We start from the raw sequence: 19,996 nt of genomic DNA on the forward strand, positions 1-19,996 counted from the left end.
TAAATAAATAAATAAAACATGAAATCTCAAATGCAAACAAACAAGAAAACCCAACGCCATCATCACTACCATCACCACCACATCAGCGGCCACGGTTTCAGGTTTCCAACAAAGGAATCGCGTGAGCCGCCTTTCGCACACCTGCGTGAGGAACCACCAGGTGTGACCAGGCCCAACTATCAACCCTCGGAGGTGTGGGGATGACGGAGCCTCGGCCTTGCACCTCTACCACCCCCCCTCCCCACCCTACCTGACCAGCCTCACTCCTCCACCGCGCGACCTTGCCACCACCGCCTCCACCACCACCACTACCACCACCAGGGCACCTCTCGTCCACGTAGTCACCGCACGCCCAAACCAATGGAAATATTAATGACCTATATTCTCGATACTGGTTATTATCGTCAGTTTCTCAGTATTACTGGTCTCTTTCATGTGCAAAAATACATGAGTAAAGAAAATATGGAAATAAATGTTAAATTGTATCAAATCAGTCATGAATCAATTAATATGGGTAAATAAATCAATGAATCAATCAAATAAATTCATAAAAAATACGTCACTTTTTTTTGCATTATTTTTCTTCCTTTTTTTTTTTACATTGCTATTCATTACTTCATAAATGGATAAGGTCACTGTCTGGTTTTTGCAGGTTATAATTATAAGTAAAATAAGCACAAAATCTCTCTCTCTCTCTCTCTCTCTCTCTCTCTCTCTCTCTCTCTCTCTCTCTCTCTCTCTCTCTCAAACACACACATGTACACCACACCACCACTTACAAAAAAAGGTGTTTATTGCACCAACCTGTCTAGGAGCACAAAAGCCACAACAAAGTGATGATGAGGAGCATGATTTACACTCTCCCGCAGGCCTCTCTTCCTGAGTGGTGAGTCATCACTCTCAAATACACCCAAGATATTTTTAAGGCTTCTGTCACTGCCACCATCAGCATATGCAAAATGTACACTGTTAAAATTAACTATCTGTATACCAGGCTGGCAATCCCACACAGGGTGGCCCAGACAAAGCACCACACACACACACACACACACACACACACACACACACACACACACACACACACACACACACACACACACACACACACACACACACACCACTCTCACACAACCCTGTCAACCCCTGGAGGAAAAGGAGTCTTGTGGCCCACCCTACCACATCCCAAAAAGATAGTAAAATTCATTTTCATCACTGCATGGATAAGAGACAAAAACTAACGTGTGATACTGTAACATTCAATATTTTCTAATACATACACCTGGAAACATTCAATTAAACCAGATCAATGTTTTCTGCATAACATTTTATCTACAAATTAAAATTACTCACCTGGTAAAACTGCCATAACTCTGTAAATGAGTGAATTCACACACCAGCCATCAACTTGATAAGAGGAGTGATTTATCTACAGAATTTTTCTAAGTACCCCAAAAAGGGATATGAAGTGCAATATACACATTCTACCCTCTTGTAAATACAAACAAAAGTAAAGACACATGAGCTTACTTGGAATGATCCCAGGCATGCAACAGCTTGCTGGCACCTGCTGTCTTTCTTTTTTTCCTTCCATGACTACAAAAATGTTTATTCTTTTACTAAATATGTGATGGTATGAAACAATAGTGCTTAAGACTAGTCCATCTTTCTCTTTTCTCAATTAATCACTATAGGAAGAATCTTCTTCTGGAGGTCTCCATCTCATGCCTCTTGAGGGCCCACTCATAGTCCCCATCAAAGGCGCCCTGCTGGAGCCACTGCAGCCGCAAGGTGAACCTGGGGCCTAGCTCTCGCAGCTTGACCTTCTCTGTGTTCTTGAACTCATACCTGTCATGAAGAGGGCAAGATAAATATTACCCAACACCACACTGGAAACATTTAAAGAACCAAGATGGGCCTCCCTTTAAGACCTTAGTGCCAGGACAGGAGCACAAAAGAATGGAACAGACAGAGCATGTAGTCTAAGATTGTGAATATCCCACACCATCTTCTTTCCATCATTTCCTAAAATGTCTGAATTTTTCTTTCATAGCACTATTAACTTCATCCTACTATCTAATAGCTTTGTTTTTTCTGGTAAGACTGGTCCAACAAAATCCTAAGTCTGATATTTGAGAAAATTTGATTTTGAAACTTTATGTTGTTTATGCTTTGTCCACTGCTGAATGTTCCTCTACACAGCTAGCTAACTTCAGTCATGGCACCACTTTTAAAAACCCAGTGCATTAACTCTGACACATTTCCATGATGTAAGATTAGACAATTTTATGGATGAGAATGATACATGGAAATGTCTTGTACTGGGACTGCCATGTGTACACCTGATAACATTTTGCAGCTTCCCTTATTTTCTTATGTTCTTATGGTATAACACACAGAACAACATTTGTTGTTAAGGGGACCAACCAAGTTGAAAATCTCAAAAAATATTTAAAAAATGCAAAAAATCATCTCATGGCATCGTCAGGCCTAGTACTTCACAATACACACATGGTAATTTGTTATCCATGTTTAAATATCCCTGCTCACATTCAGTTGCTTAGTCAAGGTCACTGTAAGCAGGAGACAGTTGTAAAAAAATATTCATTAAAAGAGTGAAAAAAAAAAAGTTTATGAGGAAGTTTTCTTTATGGTGGTGTATGAAAGTTTCCTTTCACAGCCTGGCGAGGAAGAGCCTCAGTGCTGTGCTGTACATGCTTAGAGAGAGTGAAGGAGTTAGTGATGCTCTCTCTTTCACCAACTTCTATACTTGCTTAGCATTCACTCACTCCCCACTTATCGCTTTTTCACCATGATGGGTAAGAGGAAGTCTTACCCAAAGGAGTGAGGTACTGGCAAAAGCATGCCAGATATAAGCTGAGAGCAGAGAACAATGTGAGGGTGTGCATATAGCCTTGTGGCATGTCAGCCGACACTCCCATGTTGCGGTCTGTCCTTCCTGCCAGCTCACTTCCTCCATCTCCCACTCCACATGCATGTTTCTGCCTCTGCTGCCCTGACTACTAATTCTGCTATATCTGCTGCTGTACAATTGCAGCCAGTGCCTTCAACATCATTGTCTCCACTAGCAAGAGAATCTCTTAGTGAACAGACTGAAAATTTTTGAGAGCAATGAAGAAATCTCATCCACTGGAGATAATGTTTTAGTTTCAGTGTTTTGTCCCAAAACATGTAAAAAAGTCCCTGGCTTGACACTTACCACCAATCACTGGGCAACATGCATCAGTGTGGTACACCCTCATTATAAAAATTAAATGTGCAATGTTCCATTAAAGAAATTCCAGGGCCCATATTAATAAACTTTGAAAGCTAAAAGTTACTCTTAGAGTAAAGATTACTTTTAAAATCGTTCCCTAACTTCTAAAAGGACTCTCTAAGTTGCAAGTTTACTCCTAGAAGTGCTTTCAAAGTGGGCAAAAGATAAAAGTACCTCAGAGGATCTTTTACATGAATTAAGAGTGAAACTTGTTTGGTCAACAAAGACAGAATATAAATACATACATGTATACACATCTATGTGTATTATATATATATATATATATATATATATATATATATATATATATATATATATATATATATATATATATATATATATTTTGCTTTTTTATTTATTTATTTTTTTTAATATAGGAGGGACACTGGCCAAGGGCAACAAAAATCCAATTAAAAAAACAAGCCCACTGAGATGCCAGTTCCTGAACAGTGTCCAAAGCCGTAGTCAAAAATTGAAGGATAAATGTCTTGAAACCTCCCTCTTGAAGGAATTCAAGTCATAGGCAGGTGGAAATACAGAAGCAGGCAGGGAGTTCCAGAGTTTACCTGAGAAAGGAATAAATGACTGAGAATACTGGTTAATTCTTGCATTAGAGAGGTGGACAGAATAGAGGTGTGAGAAAGAAGAAAGTCTTGTGCAGTGGGACTGCGGGAGGGGAGGCATGCAGTTAGCAGGATCAGAAGAGCAGTTAGCATGAAAATAGCAGTAGAAGATAACTAGAGATGCAACATTGCAGTTATGAGAAAGAGGCTGAAGACAAACAGTTAGAGGAGAGGAGTTGATGAGATGAAAAGCTTTTTGATTCCACCCTGTCTAAAAGAGCAGTATGAGTGGAACCCCCCCAGACACGAGAAGCATATTCCATACATGGATGGACAAGGCCCATGTACAGAGCTAGCAGCTGAGGAGGTGAGAAAAACTGGCAGAGACGTCTCAGAACGCCTAACTTCATAGAAGCTGTTTTAGCTAAAGATAAGATGTGAAGTTTCCAGCTTAGATTATAAGAAAAGGACAGACTAAGGATGTTTAGTGTTGAAGAGGGAGACAGTTGACTGTCACTGAAAAAGAGATGATAGCTGTCTGGAAGGTTGTGTCATGTTGATAGGTGGAGAAATTGAGTTTTTGAGACATTGAACAATACCAATCAGAAATTATAGAGAGATCAAAAGTCAGGCATTCTGTGGCTTCCTGTTTACTTCCTCATATATATATATATATATATATATATATATATATATATATATATATATATATATATATATGAGAGAGAGAGAGAGAGAGAGAGAGAGAGAGAGAGAGAGAGAGAGAGAGAGAGAGAGAGAGAGAGAGAGAGAGAGAGAGAGAGAGAGAGAGAGAGAGAGAGAGAGAGAGAGAGAGAGAATGTACTATACATATGATATGTATGTATACATGCTTAATTTCTCTCACCAGTTTTTCTCAGCCCTCCAGCTGTTAACTCTGAACAGGGGCATTACCTGCCCATGTATGGAATATGCTTCACATGTAAAGGGGGGTTCCACTCATACCACTCTTTTAGACAGGGTAGAATTAAAAGCTTTTTGGCTTATCAACTCCTCTCCTCTGACTGTCTTCAGCCTCTTTCTCATTGCCTCAATGTTACATCTCTTGCTATCTTTTGCTGCTATTTTCATGCCAACTGCTCTTCTGATCTTGCTAACTGCATGCATCCCCTCCTCACATGGCCTCCCTGCACAAGACTTTCTTCTTCTCTCACCCCTATTCTGTCCACCTCTTTAATGTAAGAGTCAACCAGTATTTTCAATCATTCATCCCTTTCTCTAGTAAACTTTGGAACTCCCTGCCTGCTTCTGTATTTCTTCCTTCCTATGACTTGAACTCTTTCAAGAGAGAGGTTTCAAGACACTTATCCTGTAATTTTTGACTATCACTTTTGACTCTGTTCAGGGACTGGTACCTCAGTGGGCCTTTTTTTATTGCAATTTTGTTGCCCTTGGCTGGTGCCCCTCCTACATAAAAAAAAAAGGGCAACAATGCTTGCCCATACAGTTTTCTTTTGCTTGGAGGTACTCCCAGATAATTTTTATCTTTTATATTTTTTTTCTTTCCTCTGTGAGGTTTACAAGGGGTAATGTTTCATAGCTGCACTAATTTCTTTCACTCCTGAACCAGATGCCATCCTCTGCATCCACCTTGAGAAGACAAGCAGCAAGTTGGCCCGGCAGGGCCAATCCGGAAATTACATATTGCTCTTAATAAAGCTCAGAAATAATCTAGAATTACTTAGAAATATTAAAGATTAATTAAAAACACAATCTACCAACAAAAGAGCGACATATTGTTAAATTTGATTCAAAATGATATTGCTACATTTAGAAAAGCCATTAGTTTAGCATTTCTACTGCTAGGAATAACTTTTGTTTTGAAAGTAAAAGTTGCTTTTAGTAGCAACTTTTAGGAGCAAAGTTGAGAATAAAAACACTTCTAGGAATACTCCTAGGAGTCTTTATTAATACAGGCCCAGATGACAAAACAAGTCATCTATGAATGTAACACAATTGCAATTATGGCTCAAAATCATCTACAACTCAAAACAAATATATTATAATACTTGCCAACTGAAAATTCCAGTATTATATAACTATATATGGATGAAAAGCACATGAGCATCCCTTGAAACTTTAAAGCCTCATATCTCAAAACTAACTTATTACACTATTGGGATGTACTTATTGTCCAATTTTGGTTATTCTGCTGTCATTAGAAAGGGAATTAGAATGCTTAAAATTATGTGACAGAATTTTAACTAAGAGTTTAGTTTTTCTAGCTTAAGTGAAATAAGTGGTTGAGGACAAATTTTGGATTTTTCTCACCAATGAAACCAAGAGGGAAAATTCTATCAAATAATTTTCATAAAAAAAAAATCATCAAAGTATCTTGTGACATGTTTTCAAGAAAATCCAAGAAAAAACTTGTCAAAATATGCAAAAATCTAAACCTTAATCTTTTTTAGTATTTGCATAAGAAAAAAATATTGCTTTAAATTTAGTGAAACTTATACATATAACTCATGTAAAAGAACTTTATAGCTTATAAAAATTTGGTGCAGTTTAGTTCTTGAATAATGAAAATGGAAAATAACTCAGTCGGTCCCGTTAAGTCTCTCCTCATATGAATACAAGGCTCACCTGTGATGACGGAAGAATATGTAATCTCTCTGGTTGTGGAATGTGCAGACCCTGCGTCCCTTGAACTCTGGGTCATAATGGAAGAGTGCACCAAGCATGCGCGCCACCACTCTCCCCAGCCGAGTCCGGAAGTTGTTGAGGATGACTTCAGGTCTATGGGACAAAATATTACAATAATTAAAAAGCTACACCAACTACTTGATATCCAAGAATATGTATCTATTTATGTAATACCAAGCTCACAGCTTTCTTAATGGCAGCATTTCAAATTCATCATGATCAGTGTAAATATTTCATAGTAGCTGCAGGGATGTGAGCCTCAAGACTCAAACAAAGAGCAAAAATCTACAATAAAATGCTGAAACTAGACAAATTCAAAGGTAGATTTTGACCATATGAAAAATGAAGACATATAGTTACAGCAAGTAAGAGTATTGTCTTTCATTGGAAAAGGACCTTCAAGAATCTCACCTGTGACCAGTGATCTCATTGTAATTCCTGTGAATATCCTTGCACAGCTTTGGGTTGCTGAGCCTGAAGAGAGCAGAGGGTCCTTCTGGTAGATGTATTACTAAGAGGCCATCTGAGGGAAGAAAATTCCTTCTTGTAACTACGTATGCAACCAAATACACTGGGGTGAATTCTGCTCAAGCTCATCTTTATCAATGGATGCCAAATAGGGAACACTTTAGTCATGGCCATTCTTTGAAGGAGCACAGCAGAATACGAGACAAACCAGGGAGATTAGTATAGGAATCTATTTGTCTCATGTTCAATATGGATCTACGTATGTCAGTCTTTTAGTAGTAATTTCAAAAGTTATCCGATGCTCAACATCATAAAATCAAATGCATAAACATCTCCAAAGGTTCTTTCCTTTCCACAAAAACAATCTGCACACATGTGAGATACCATCTAAACAAACACCTGAAAATAAAATAATAATAAAAGCAATAATAAGATCCTGGATGCTCCTTGCCTGTTGGGTGAGAACAAAATTTTCCTGTACATTGCTGTTGATTTTCCATTTTTATTTCCTGTTTCTTCATAACAAACAAGATGCAGCACGGCAATGGGGAGAAATTGTTATCACTGTTTTGGAAGGAATAGTTCCTATCTAAACAAATTCACTTTAACCATACAAAGTCAGTCACAATGTTTAATGGCTCAGTGGTATTTGTCTGCCTTATTCTCTGGTTTCAGGGCACTTTCTTAGGGTCTTCTCATATCCTCTCTGATTTCCCTACCAGCATTCAGTTCCACTTCAAAATATTTGACATTTTCTACTGTTTTTTTCTCATTCCCTTAGTTCACAAGATGAAACCAATGCAGTTTGCTCGTCTTCACTGTATCAGATCCATTCATTATCTGGTCTCTTCCAATTTTACACTTGGAGAATCATCTCAGTCTCCCCACACATCCACTTCACTGTGTCCATTTTCAGCATAATGCAATCTTTTGTGATCATTAATCAATAATAAAAATTTTACTACAACAGATCATCACACTTCTCCCCCTTTTAAATAAACAATTTATATTTCATGCATATAAAAAAAACCTAAAGCTTCAAGGTTTCCATATACTTACACAAATGAAATCCCTTCATCTTATGGAATACTAGCTAGATTTATACTACAACCAAACTACAGCAAAAATCATTTATGCACTGTAAAAATGTGTATATGATAAAAGTACTTACTTGGTATTCTTCTGTCCTCATTGACAACAAGGATGTCAGTGAAGCCATTATCTGTAGCTTTCTTGACCATCTTCTTTATGCTGGAGCGACTCCTCCACTTGGGCACTGCACCAGGGATAATGCGACACAGCTCTCGAATGAAGGCAATGGTTTTCTGAAATATAAACATTCTCACTTTAATCAATGGCTCACAGATATGTCATCTATGGTTCAATTTTGATGGTAAGGAAATTAAGCTGACACTGAGGTCTCACAATACAACAAGATTTAAGACGAGGATTCCTGTCCTCCAGTGTGTTTGTCTGCTAATGTAGATAAGTACACTAGTGTCAGATATGAGGCTTTTATGTGTAATTCTAGAGTGCTTTTATAGAAGAGGGGCCTGATAAATGTCAAAACTCATTCACATGGATAAACATGCTTACATATTAATTCACAGATCCACAGCTTTACCAATATGTAAAAAACTGGCACTTATGGTGTTTCTCCTAAGGAACAAAAAAGGAAATAGTACATTTCTTTTATGTTAGAAATTGTTCAACCTTGATAGCACTTGCTGTCTGTAAAGAGAGAGCGAGAGAATTGCACTTCGATAACACATTTTGCTCTGATGATATAAATATACTATGTCTTTCTGGAGCTCAGTTATTCCATCCAAGGCAGGAATTAGACCATAATTCAGAAGGGACAGAACTTTTGTGGCTGTCACACAAAAGTTAACAGAGTACCGATCAGCAAATCCTTACTGTATGGGGGTTGTCGCTGCAGGTGATGAGTATTTTAGGGACGTAAGACTTGGTGAAGTATGAAGCATATTCATCATTAGCCTCCTCATGCTCCAGCTCCTCATCTTCCTCCTCCACCATGGTGTCATCCTTCTCCCGCAGAGACTCAATCGTATGGGGCTGCTTCTTCGGAGGAGCATTCTTTCCAAGTTTGGTAGCTAGTTTCTTCTTTTCTTTTGCTTCCTGCAATTTTTTCTGTGGTGGAAAAGTTTATGTATTTAGGAATGGACACTAAGACAGAATATCTATGTAGGCAGAGTAATTCATAAAAGTGCAAGGAGGAGCTGGGTTTCAGATGAGTTAAGGAGTGTTCTGAGAAAGAATCTCAGTTGTGAGGGCAAAAAATGGATATATTTAAGGGAACTGGTACTGTCTGTTATGTATGGTTTTGAGATGAACTCCACATGTAAAATCAAGAAACAAATAGAGATGGTAGAAAAAAATTCTGGAGAACAAATATTGGTAAGAAATTTTGATACAGTGCAATTACCACAAGTTAGATAAGGCAATGACCTGGACTTAAATAATATGTAAAATTTGGGCAGCATCAGAAATTATTATTTGATCATTTGGTGTAATCATGGAATTTGTGGTGAAAAGCTTTGTAGCAGCTGATGAGACACTCTCCAAACTTTTCATGGAGCCAGCAGGTCATGGTGACATTTTCTTCATCTTTATCTTGTTTCTTGTTTAGCTGGTCCTACTTCCGCTGAAGTACTCTGTAGGATCTATATATCTTGATTCACCTAATGTCACTAGTAATTACACTGTATATGCCATGCTAATTGTCAAAGTTTCCATGTTACAGCACACAGAGAATAGTAAAGTTTTTAATTCTTAGTCCTTTTTAATTTTTTGTCCTTAGCAGTATGGCAAGTAGTGCCATCTTGCTAGAACCACTGCTCCTCATCAGCAGTAGACACCTCACTCACCTCACCTATGTAGTTATCTCACCTGGTGGGCTTGCCAGCTCTTCAATAAGCACAGTAAAGAAAATCATGTGCGGGGAACCCAACACACTGCTGATGCGCCATCCAAAATAATGAACGGTATTATTGGAGTTTATACCCAGTCACTTACCTTGTTTATTCAGACCAGATTTTTTGATAATTGAGACTTTTGTGCATGGTGTACACCACCCTGCCCCATCCCGCCTCCCCCGCCACAATCCATTGTAACAGCCATTCGTTGCTTACGAAACCAAACATAATCTAAGCAAACCTAACCTAAACGCTGAGTGTCTTTACTTTTAAATTTCCATACAGTCTCTTCGAAGGTCAGAGAACAAGAGCCACACACCAACTTCAACAAAGATAAGTGCCAGACACTCTTGCCTCCACACATCAACTGCTTTAAATTTAAATTTTGTTGCTAATGATTGCTGATTGGCTAATGCAAGACAAATTAACCAATGAAAATCAAGTTATGCCAAGTCTGCACCTTATGACATAATGCACATGCACACACGAGGACACATCCCTGCCCTTCATGACACAAGTCTCAGGCGACACGCTAGGCCAGTGTCATGTCAGCTACAGTACGTGGCAGGTGTTGTGCACTGAGGCAACTGAAAAGACAAAATTGAGGGTTTGCACATTCCTTTGCTACTTCCATACTAGTTTTGACGTCCTAAGGAAACAGTGGAGATAAAAAAAATGAGATTCAGACCCGGCCGTAATCTACATATTTGTCTAAAGTAAAAATCAACCTAATGAACAAACTCGTACTTTAACTTAATGATTTACACCAGCTGGGGACACCATCATAAACAGTCAGGTTACATTTACAAATTAACCTGAACCGAACCCACAATTTTCTTTCTCTGGGTTTCCTCAAGATCATCTACCTGGGTAATCTTCTCACCACTAACGCATAACATTCACACTGGATGGGTCGGCCGCGGCTCAAGCAAACAACGACAGTGAAGTGAATACCTACTTTTCTCTTCTCCCGCTTCATCTCCACGAACGCCTTCGCCCTCCTGCTCTTATTTTTGATGTCCTTAATATTAGTGTGAGCAGGCATGACTGTGTCTTGGAGCTCATCTTGCTGGGACTCCTCGGCTGTGCACGTGTCTACCTCCATTATTGGTAAACAGAAACATTATCATCGTCATCATCAGAAGTAAGGGGATATGTTTTTCAAACGGTTCTCTTTCAGTTATCATTAATGATCTCAGTTACCATAGATTTTCCTCATAAATCAACTTAAAATTAAATTTTCCTTATATTTGTTAGGCTAAAACCGGGGGAAATACTTTTATGTAAGCATATTTTTTCACATATGTCGTAGAAAAGAAGGGACTATAGATGTAAGTAAAAGGCTTCTTGATTAAAACGAATACCTTAAATTTATTTTACCTAAAAATTTTAATATGTTTCTAACATACTTATTCCATTATATCTAGTAAACACTAAAACGTTATTTTACATATACCTACATTTCACCATCTAGCACCATAAAAATATAACACATGTCCCGCTGCAAATAAACTACGAACCGTAATATAATCCAAATAATTTATAAAAGGATTATTTATACAATTTCAACCGATTTATAAGTTAAAAATGGAAACTGAAATTTTATACAGTGAGGGAGCCAAGTGTGTCTAACAAAGTCGTGGGTGTGATACAGCAGAGTCCTCCTTCCCGCTTCCTTCCCAACAACACACACCACAGCCATGCCTAGGGGAAGAGGTCAGTTACTGCAACCAGGCTGCGCTAAATGGCTCCACCTGCAGTCCCAGAATATCCACTTTTTGCCTCGTAATGAGAGGTGGAGGGTTAAAACTAGGCCAGCTGTGATTCTGTGAGGCTGAGAGTTTTCAGGGAAGCATGGTACTCATTCCATCTTTTTTTTTTTTTTAATAATTTTCTTCTCGGCACATATTTTCGCATAGTTTTTATTGTCTGGGGTGCCTTGTGTATTTATGTCGAGTGTCTCATAAGTTAGACCGAGAGGTCCTGATGGAAATTTTTCATGAAAACGTCATTCCGTATTTTCATGACGAAACTGGTCTTTTTAGATTTCATTGTATTTTAGGTCAGTTAATATGGTTGTTTCTCGGCTAAATCGATTGTAATTTTTAATGGAAACGCTAAGCCTATGCCTATGACTGCACCAGGTGACAATCAGATGTTACTCAAGGCAGGGATGTGTACACTGTCCATCCTGGCTCCTCATTCGCCGAGTATTTCTGCTAGAAGTTACAAAGCCCGTGGCTGGAGGTATAGGTCACTCCCTCTTGCTCTAATGGTCGTGTGGACACAGTGTCGGGCAGTGAGTGCATTTCTGACACATGGGGTGACTTAATAAGGATATCTCCAAGCTGGAGTCTGTAATGAAAGGTTTGCTTTCCCCTTTTGGCACACATAGAATGACTGCTATTGCAAAACCTGCTGAAAATGGCTCAGCTTGCCTTCCTGGAATTCCTTAAATCACACTGACTGCCATACAAGTTGAATTGGTGGACATGTTTCAGTCTTGACCACATACCAGTAAAAGGCTTGTCTGAAAAGGTTGAATATTGGATGGGCATGCTCATCACTCGGCTCTAAACTGTCTGTGTGTGTGCCAGCCATCTCTCCAACTCACAACAGAAGGATGGAAACTTTTATGCACTAGACAAGATTCCCTTACAAGTTGATTTCTCCAAGCAGAGCACCTCACTTCCTTAACCAACTGTGATCAGGAGCCATTCCCTCACTTTTAAATCAAGAAGCAGACTGTGTGTCAAGCAGGAGTATAACACTGGTAATGGCTCTGCCCACTAGTGAAGCTCGTCAGCAGGCGTTGATGGTGATGGGTGATGGTGTTGAAAGCTTTTAGACTTGGAAAGGGTTTGTTGGAATGCAAGTCAGGTTTGTCAGAACACAAGTCAAGAGTTCATGAACTTAGCCAAGCACAAAATTTGCCATGTGTGACTTGTTCAGGAACTAAAGTGTGACGTTGGGCAAGAGTCTTCAGTAGGGGATGGTGCTTTCTTAATGTTAAAAAATATGAAAAGCAGGTGTGTTTAGTTGTGACGGATGTGTTATGGTGGTGGTAATGGTGGTGGTGTGTGGGCATCTAGCATTGGTGCATTCCAGTGTAGTGTGTAGTGAGCCAAGTCAATTTATTCTTTTCAATTTAGTAATATTGTCCATTGACTAACTTTCACCAGTTTTTGATTGATTTCTGTATGTTATCTCAGCTTATACTTATCAAAATATACAAATAAATGTTTAAAAGAAAAATTACTGTATATAATCAAGAATTGTGAGAATTTTCTGATGAAGGTCCAAACTTTCAGGAAGATGCAAGGGTGGCAAACGCCACTTCACCAACTTTGAGGCGATGGAGGAACAGAAGAAGAAGGAAGAGAAGGAGCGCCAGTGGAGGGTCAGTTCATGTCTGCTTCCATCTGACAATTGCAGGGTTTTTTTTAATGAGATGTTTCATGTATAGCAGGTATAAAGTAGAGTGATTACTACACACCTACTGTAAATGGATTGTGGGTGATGTTTATTCCAAAATCAAATTACAGTACCTGATGTTATATACTTGGCTCTGCTATTCTTCATCATTAATCTTGATTTTATTATGGAACTATTCATCAGTAGATTTTATAAAGTATTACTAGCAATGCCTAAGGCCATGGGGTGGGTCCACGAGACTGTTTCTTTCCACTAAGGGTTAACGGAGCTAAGAGTGAGAGTGTGAATGATGTGTGGATGAGTGCAAGATGCTCTGTCTGGGCTACCCTATGTGGGATTACCAGCTTGGTATATAGATAAATTACTAGTCTTAGAAATGCATGGTATGGAGAGGTGATTTTAGGCTCAGGAGAGTGCTGGAATATTTGAGAGAAAAATGACATGATTGTGGGTGTACATAATGAACATTTCTAGCATCCACTGGTTGCTTCATCCCATACTTTATGTAGTGTCAGAGAATTGTGAAAAAAAGATTAAACATCAATTGAACTTCCCTATGCTTTTACCTTGTTGAGATCCAGTGAAATAAGAATTATGTACTTTGTGTCATGCTTTTGAGATTGTTCCTAGCTATCCAAGAAAATGAGGTTGCATATGGTTGCAGTGAATAAACATTCCTGTATTGAATGATACATACTTCCTCAGCCTTCCCCAATGAGGAGTCAGGTTGCTGCTATGCAAATTTGAATTATTAACTGTATGCTTCAATCCTCCAGAAAGAGCAAGGGGAAACTGATAGTGAGGAAGATGAAGAGAAGTCTGGCAGTGATTCTTCAGAAGAAAGTACTGAGGAGGAGGAGGAGGAGGTGAAGGAACAAAAGGCAAAGGGTGTTGGTGGCTTGATAGAATGTGAGAACCCAAATCGTGTGGTTAGTAAACCGAAGAAGGTGTCAACCCTCACTAGTACTAGTGACACTGCTGCTGCCTCAAAGCCACAGTTATCTCGACGAGAACGGTAAGGAAGTGAAGTGTTGAAGTTGGACTGTAAATTAAACATTTTCATTTTTATTTTCAATTATGTATGCTAAGGAACTGGTGTGTTGATATCCAGACTATTCCCATTGTTAATAATTTTTTAATTAACTTGTACAGGAACTTGGCTACATGATGGTTTGGTATGAATGTGTTCACTGAGATGGCATGTTTTTACTAATTGGGAGATTCAAATTCTGTCAAATTAGAGAATTTGAACATCTCTTGAAATAATTTCTAAGAAAACATGCTCATGTGACAGCTGTGTTTAGATGTCTACATATTCCTGCATCACCAAGTGTTAAAGAATACTGACTGATATTTAATCTTAAAAGTATTATCTGTAAAAACCAGCATTCATTAGAGTAGTAGTAAGTTTTTTTTTTTTTTTTCCTTCATATGTTCCCTGTATAGAACTTGTGTGTCTCTCAGTTTGTGAGTAGAGAGTAGGGCACTGTTCATAACATGGTCACATGTTTTAAATCCTTAATAAATAAAACAAAGAGTTGAAAATTCTGATGTCTTTTTTTTTTTTTATTTGTCATGGTTTCTTGAGTACAGGCACTGCATTGGTAGGAAGTATTAGCATTAGCTAGACAAGGAGGATGGGCTACAAATTGGTGTTCAGTCATTCAATGCAAAAGTGCCTGAACCTTATAAGATTCGGTTATTGCTTAGAATAATATTTGATGGATTCAGCTTGAGGTGGTGGGGTATAAGTAATTTCTGCATATATAGGTGAGAAGGACCAAAACAAACATAAGTGGAGACAGTTGTGGCGCAACAACTTAGTGAGGCAGGCCTGAAAGTAATTGTAAATAATTGAATGGAAAAACAAAGTAAAACACTGTTGAGAGAACACCAGTGCTTGGACAGGTATGGTTATGCAATCGCAGTGTGGATTACAGTAAGTCAGAGAAGTGCTTCTTCCTGCATTTACTATTACCTCATTTTCAGGGAAGAGATACAGAAACAAAGAGCAACTGCCCACTATCGAAAGATGCATTCGGAAGGCAAGACAGAGGAGGCTCGAGCTGATCTGGCTCGCTTGGCAATCATCCGTCAGCAGCGAGAGGAAGCAGCAAAGAAGCGTGAGGAGGAAAAGCAAGGTAAACATATTTTTGTTCTTGCAAATTACAGCAGTAGGGTTGGTTAGGTCTCTCTCTTACAAGAATACATGAATATAGACACTTTATCTCAGCTAGCCCTCTTCACAGGGCCGGGGATGTTAGCTTCATTGTACTTTGATTTCATCTAAACATTTGCCAATCATTACATGAAGGATTACTGTAAATAAATAAATATTGTGGAGCAGTTTAGCACAATGTTTACCAAAAGGCCTTGACTTTATAACTATAAAAAAAACATCACAGCTATTTTGGCCATTTGGTACTTGACATCATAGAGCAAGATAAAACTTTTTTTTTTTTTTTTTATCTCCTGAATTGATATTAACCTGTTACTATACTGCATTCTTACTGGTATGTAGTGAGGCAGCTTTGTAGGCTTGTAATGATGTCCATTTTTATTGGACTTCACTTTCAGAACTAAAATACAGCTAGACTTTAACCAGTATAGAATTGCATATGGTATTTTCTCATTTTCAGCCCGAGAAGCTGCAGCATCAGCCAAGAAAGAACAATTGGCCAAGGCCCTCAACAAGAAGAAGAGCTGATCACACATGTCCCATAGATACGAATGAAATGTGTGAACATGGCAGCTGCAATATTCAGAGCAGTTGGTTTTAGATCGAAGGCCAGGAGAGAACTTGTCAGAGTTGTCTGTTACATCAACACTAATAAATAAAGCAAATTGTTCAGTTGTTCAGCAGTTGTTTATGATGATAATGGAAAGATATTTCATAATTGGCTTGTAAATTAAAGGAAATGTATCAGAACTGCTCTGACAAACTCTGCCTAGAACCAACAGGCTTTACAAACTTAAAACAATTATCAAAATATTGCAATATAAAATACATCACTACATCACTTTGAAGTTTATAAAAAAAAATCTATTCTTCCTGAATGCATAAATCATATTTTTAAATTAATTTTGTTCTTTCAGCTTTTCTATTATAATTCTTTTTTTCCTTTGAAATGCGACGACAAATGGCAGGTTTGAGATTAGTTTTTTAATGACTCACGTGGCTGAAGTACAAGTTTATTTATAGTAAGGACCATTACTGTATTCATTTAATGTTTTATATCTACAGATGGCATGAAATTATCTGTATCTTTACTATTACTGTGCTTCATTCATTTGTTATTTTCTTACCAAAAGACAAGAGCTTATCTGCTAATATTTTCACCCTGCACTTCTGTACTATTTAAGAGTTGCATCACTGCTAGATAAAACCAATTTTAGGTCTTCATTTGATGGAAATGGGATTGCCGTGGATCAGAAATGTTCTTAATTCCTAAACTTTATCATAATTCTACATTTTGTGATATTTTTTGTTCCCAGTTTGTAAAGTTTTGTTATCACTTGAGTGAGAGTGTGAAATCATCTGTTGCATATAGCCATCTCTCCTCATGTTATCAGGACAAAGCTGTGAATCATTGATGTTACTCTCAATTATATTACATTCAGTTCACAACACTGACAAACGCTTCAAATTTTACTGTCAATAGTGTTTGTAATATTTATATGTGCTTTTATTTTTTATTTTTATTTTTTTTTCTGTCCCAATAAAATATCTTGTACCAAATCTATTTAGTTGTCATATAACATCCTATACTGTATGTGTGTTGTGTGCTGGTCTGCTCTCAAGGCTCATATACAGTATTTTGTATACTTTGAGAACTGATCAGGATTGTTTTCAAGATCACAAAAGATGATTAGTTGAATTCTTAAGATGTTTTTTTCATTAATGATGCAAAACTTCTTAAACCATCACCAGAATCATAAATACATCCTTGCAAACCATGATGACTTCCACTAGAGTATAATAAAAGTAGGTGAGATAAAATACCAAAATGTTTTGAGAATATGGAGCCCAGTCATAAGGTGTGTACATTGAAAAAGTGGGTTGTAAATGCCAACCACCATTGTGAATGTGACCATGCAATTAACAGTGGTTGTAAACAGTAAATACAAACTCAACCATATCACCTATAGGCCTGTCCACACTATTGGGCAATGATCAACAGGCAAACACGGTTACCATGTTCTTTTCCAATGCACTAGCTGGGTGGCCAAGTGGGAAGCACAAAGATGACATGAAAAGTGGGGAAACGACACACAAACATGATCAAGCAGCTGCTGCCCGTGAGTGCGGGTGAGTGAACACCAGAAATTTCCCCTTCTGGTTGGTGTAAAAGTGGTGTTAATCATCAATGCTCTTAAATAAGCACTGACTTTTATGTAATAATTTTTGAGAACTTTATACTTTATACTTTTATTTTTGAGAATTTGACATGTTTCCAGTATAATGAGACAATCTCTGCCTTGATATTCTCATGGTGTACAGCAGCACTGCGTATGAGCATCCAAATGGTAAGACCTGAGCCATTGCTTCCAGATAAATTTCTGCACATATAGGGTATTTTGCCTCAAGTGGGTATCTGCTTTGTTATATATGGCTCCACTTTTTCAAGGAGTGATAGAAACTGTTTACATCCATTCTAAACTGTCAGACTGAACCACTTCTTAAGTAGTGTGGATTAGTATACTACAGGCAGACTTTGCCTTAGTGCAGAGCCTGCCATGCTCTGTACAGTAGTGTAGGGTCTTCACCTTTACCTCATCTGGTAACACTGCTTCAGAGGGGAGAGAAACACTCATTGAGCAGTGCCCGATGACAGTGTGGACAAGCCTTAAATATCTACTGCCCTGGAATATCAAAGGACAATCACTCCTTACAACTCACATAAGGGCCACAAGATGCTTGATATGAGAAAGACAGATATAAAATTAAAGAAATAACTTACTCCTTTCTTTGTTGGATGAAGTTTGATTTGAGACTTAAAGGACATGAGCCTGTTAACTGCTCATTTGGGGTACAGCGAAGGTCTTGATTCAATGGCCAATCTAAACACTATCTGTCTATATACCAAGCTGGCAATGCCACACGGAATGACCCAGACAAAGTAGCCAAAGCCACTGTAGGTATATATATATATATATATATATATATATATATATATATATATATATATATATATATATATATATATATATATATATATATATATATATATATATATATATATATATATATATATATATATATATATATATATATACAGTACCAAAGCTCAGTAACCTCTAATTCATTTGAATTTTGAAACTGATCCAGTTCAATTACAATTACAATATATCTTTGATGAAAGAAGTAGTTTAATTTCTTTCTTGTCTTCCTTTCTCATTTTATCTATTATTATTATTATTATTATTATTATTATTATTATTATTATTATTGTTGTTGTTGTTGTTGTTCTTGTTCTTGTTGTTGTTGTTATTTTATCTTATTATTATTATTATTATTAGTAGTAGTAGTAGTAGTAGTAGTAGTAGTAGTAGTAGTAGTAGTAGTAGTAGTTGTAATAGCAGTAGTTGTGGTAGTAGTAGATGACTTTAATTTACTTATTTATTCATTTATATATTTACCTATGTAGTTAACTTATTTCTCTATTTAATCAATCATTTTTAGCTAATTTATATATCTATTCCTTTACATAATCCTTTTATTATTTTTTGTTTTCATTTATTCATTTTTTATTATTTATTTGTTTATTTATACACTTGTGATTTATTTTTATATAGAGACGGTTCCCTACTTGAAGAAACAGCTTTCCTACCTATACTTCTAACAAAAGCGACCAGAGAAATAAGAAAACAAGAATAAAATCATCTCTCTCTCTCTCTCTCTCTCTCTCTCTCTCTCTCTCTCTCTCTCTCTCTCTCTCTCTCTCTCTCTCTCTCTCTCTCTCTCTCTCTCTCAGGCAATTAAATTTATTTCATAAAAAAAATCCGATACCTCGATCCGGGTACTTTCTAAAGTTAGTCTAGTTACTAAACAAAAGTGAGTATAATGTAATCAATTTGTCGCTCAAACTTAGAATACATGAGACAACGTACTGCGTCTCTCTCTCTCTCTCTCTCTCTCTCTCTCTCTCTCTCTCTCTCTCTCTCTCTCTCTCTCTCTCCAGAAGTTAATACATAGACCCGGGGAATGATGACCTTTCACCTTCCTTCACCTACGTTACCCTTGGTGTGTGTGTGTGTGTGTGTGTGCGTGTGTGTGGTGTGTGTGTGTGTGTGTGTGTGTGTGTGTGTGTGTGTGTGTGTGTGTGTGTGTGTGTGTGTGTGTGTGTGTGTGTGTGTGTGTTATTGTAATAATTGTCCTGAACGTTTAAGAGAGAGAGAGAGAGAGAGAGAGAGAGAGAGAGAGAGAGAGAGAGAGAGAGAGAGAGAGACTCGCGCACACCACACAGTTGCTTAAACTTACAGGAAACGTAGTTATCAACATCCCGTGTTTATATGAGTGTGTGACAAGTCCAACTGATATTTTCATAGCTTGGTTAAAAAAAAAATATTCCTCTTACGAGTCTCTTTCTCTTGAAAATAATGAGTTAAACGACAATGATAGTAAATAAGTAAAC

At 37.6% G+C, this 19,996-nt stretch overlaps 2 protein-coding genes across 2 annotated transcripts; one reads left to right on the forward strand and one right to left on the reverse strand.

Annotated features, from left to right (window-relative positions):
• Positions 1-1,242: 1,242 nt before the first annotated feature.
• Positions 1,243-11,059, reverse strand: LOC135114235 (probable ribosome production factor 1). Its single transcript, XM_064030027.1, has 6 exons — positions 10,885-11,059; positions 8,908-9,141; positions 8,162-8,315; positions 6,934-7,045; positions 6,463-6,615; positions 1,243-1,845 (listed from the first exon to the last, which is right to left on the reverse strand). Exons 1-6 carry the CDS (start codon positions 11,029-11,031, stop codon positions 1,686-1,688), a joined length of 960 nt encoding a protein of 319 aa, XP_063886097.1. The 5' UTR covers positions 11,032-11,059; the 3' UTR covers positions 1,243-1,685.
• A 427-nt stretch (positions 11,060-11,486) lies between these two features.
• On the forward strand, positions 11,487-17,100 carry LOC135114237 (28 kDa heat- and acid-stable phosphoprotein-like). The gene is made up of 5 exons (XM_064030030.1): positions 11,487-11,642; positions 13,238-13,326; positions 14,138-14,376; positions 15,351-15,502; positions 16,001-17,100. The coding sequence occupies exons 1-5, from the start codon at positions 11,627-11,629 to the stop codon at positions 16,066-16,068; spliced, it is 564 nt and encodes a 187-aa protein (XP_063886100.1). The 5' UTR covers positions 11,487-11,626; the 3' UTR covers positions 16,069-17,100.
• The last annotated feature ends 2,896 nt before the right edge of the window (positions 17,101-19,996 follow it).

Source organism: Scylla paramamosain, chromosome 27 (assembly GCF_035594125.1).
Source record: "Scylla paramamosain isolate STU-SP2022 chromosome 27, ASM3559412v1, whole genome shotgun sequence".
NCBI lineage: Eukaryota > Metazoa > Arthropoda > Malacostraca > Decapoda > Portunidae > Scylla > Scylla paramamosain.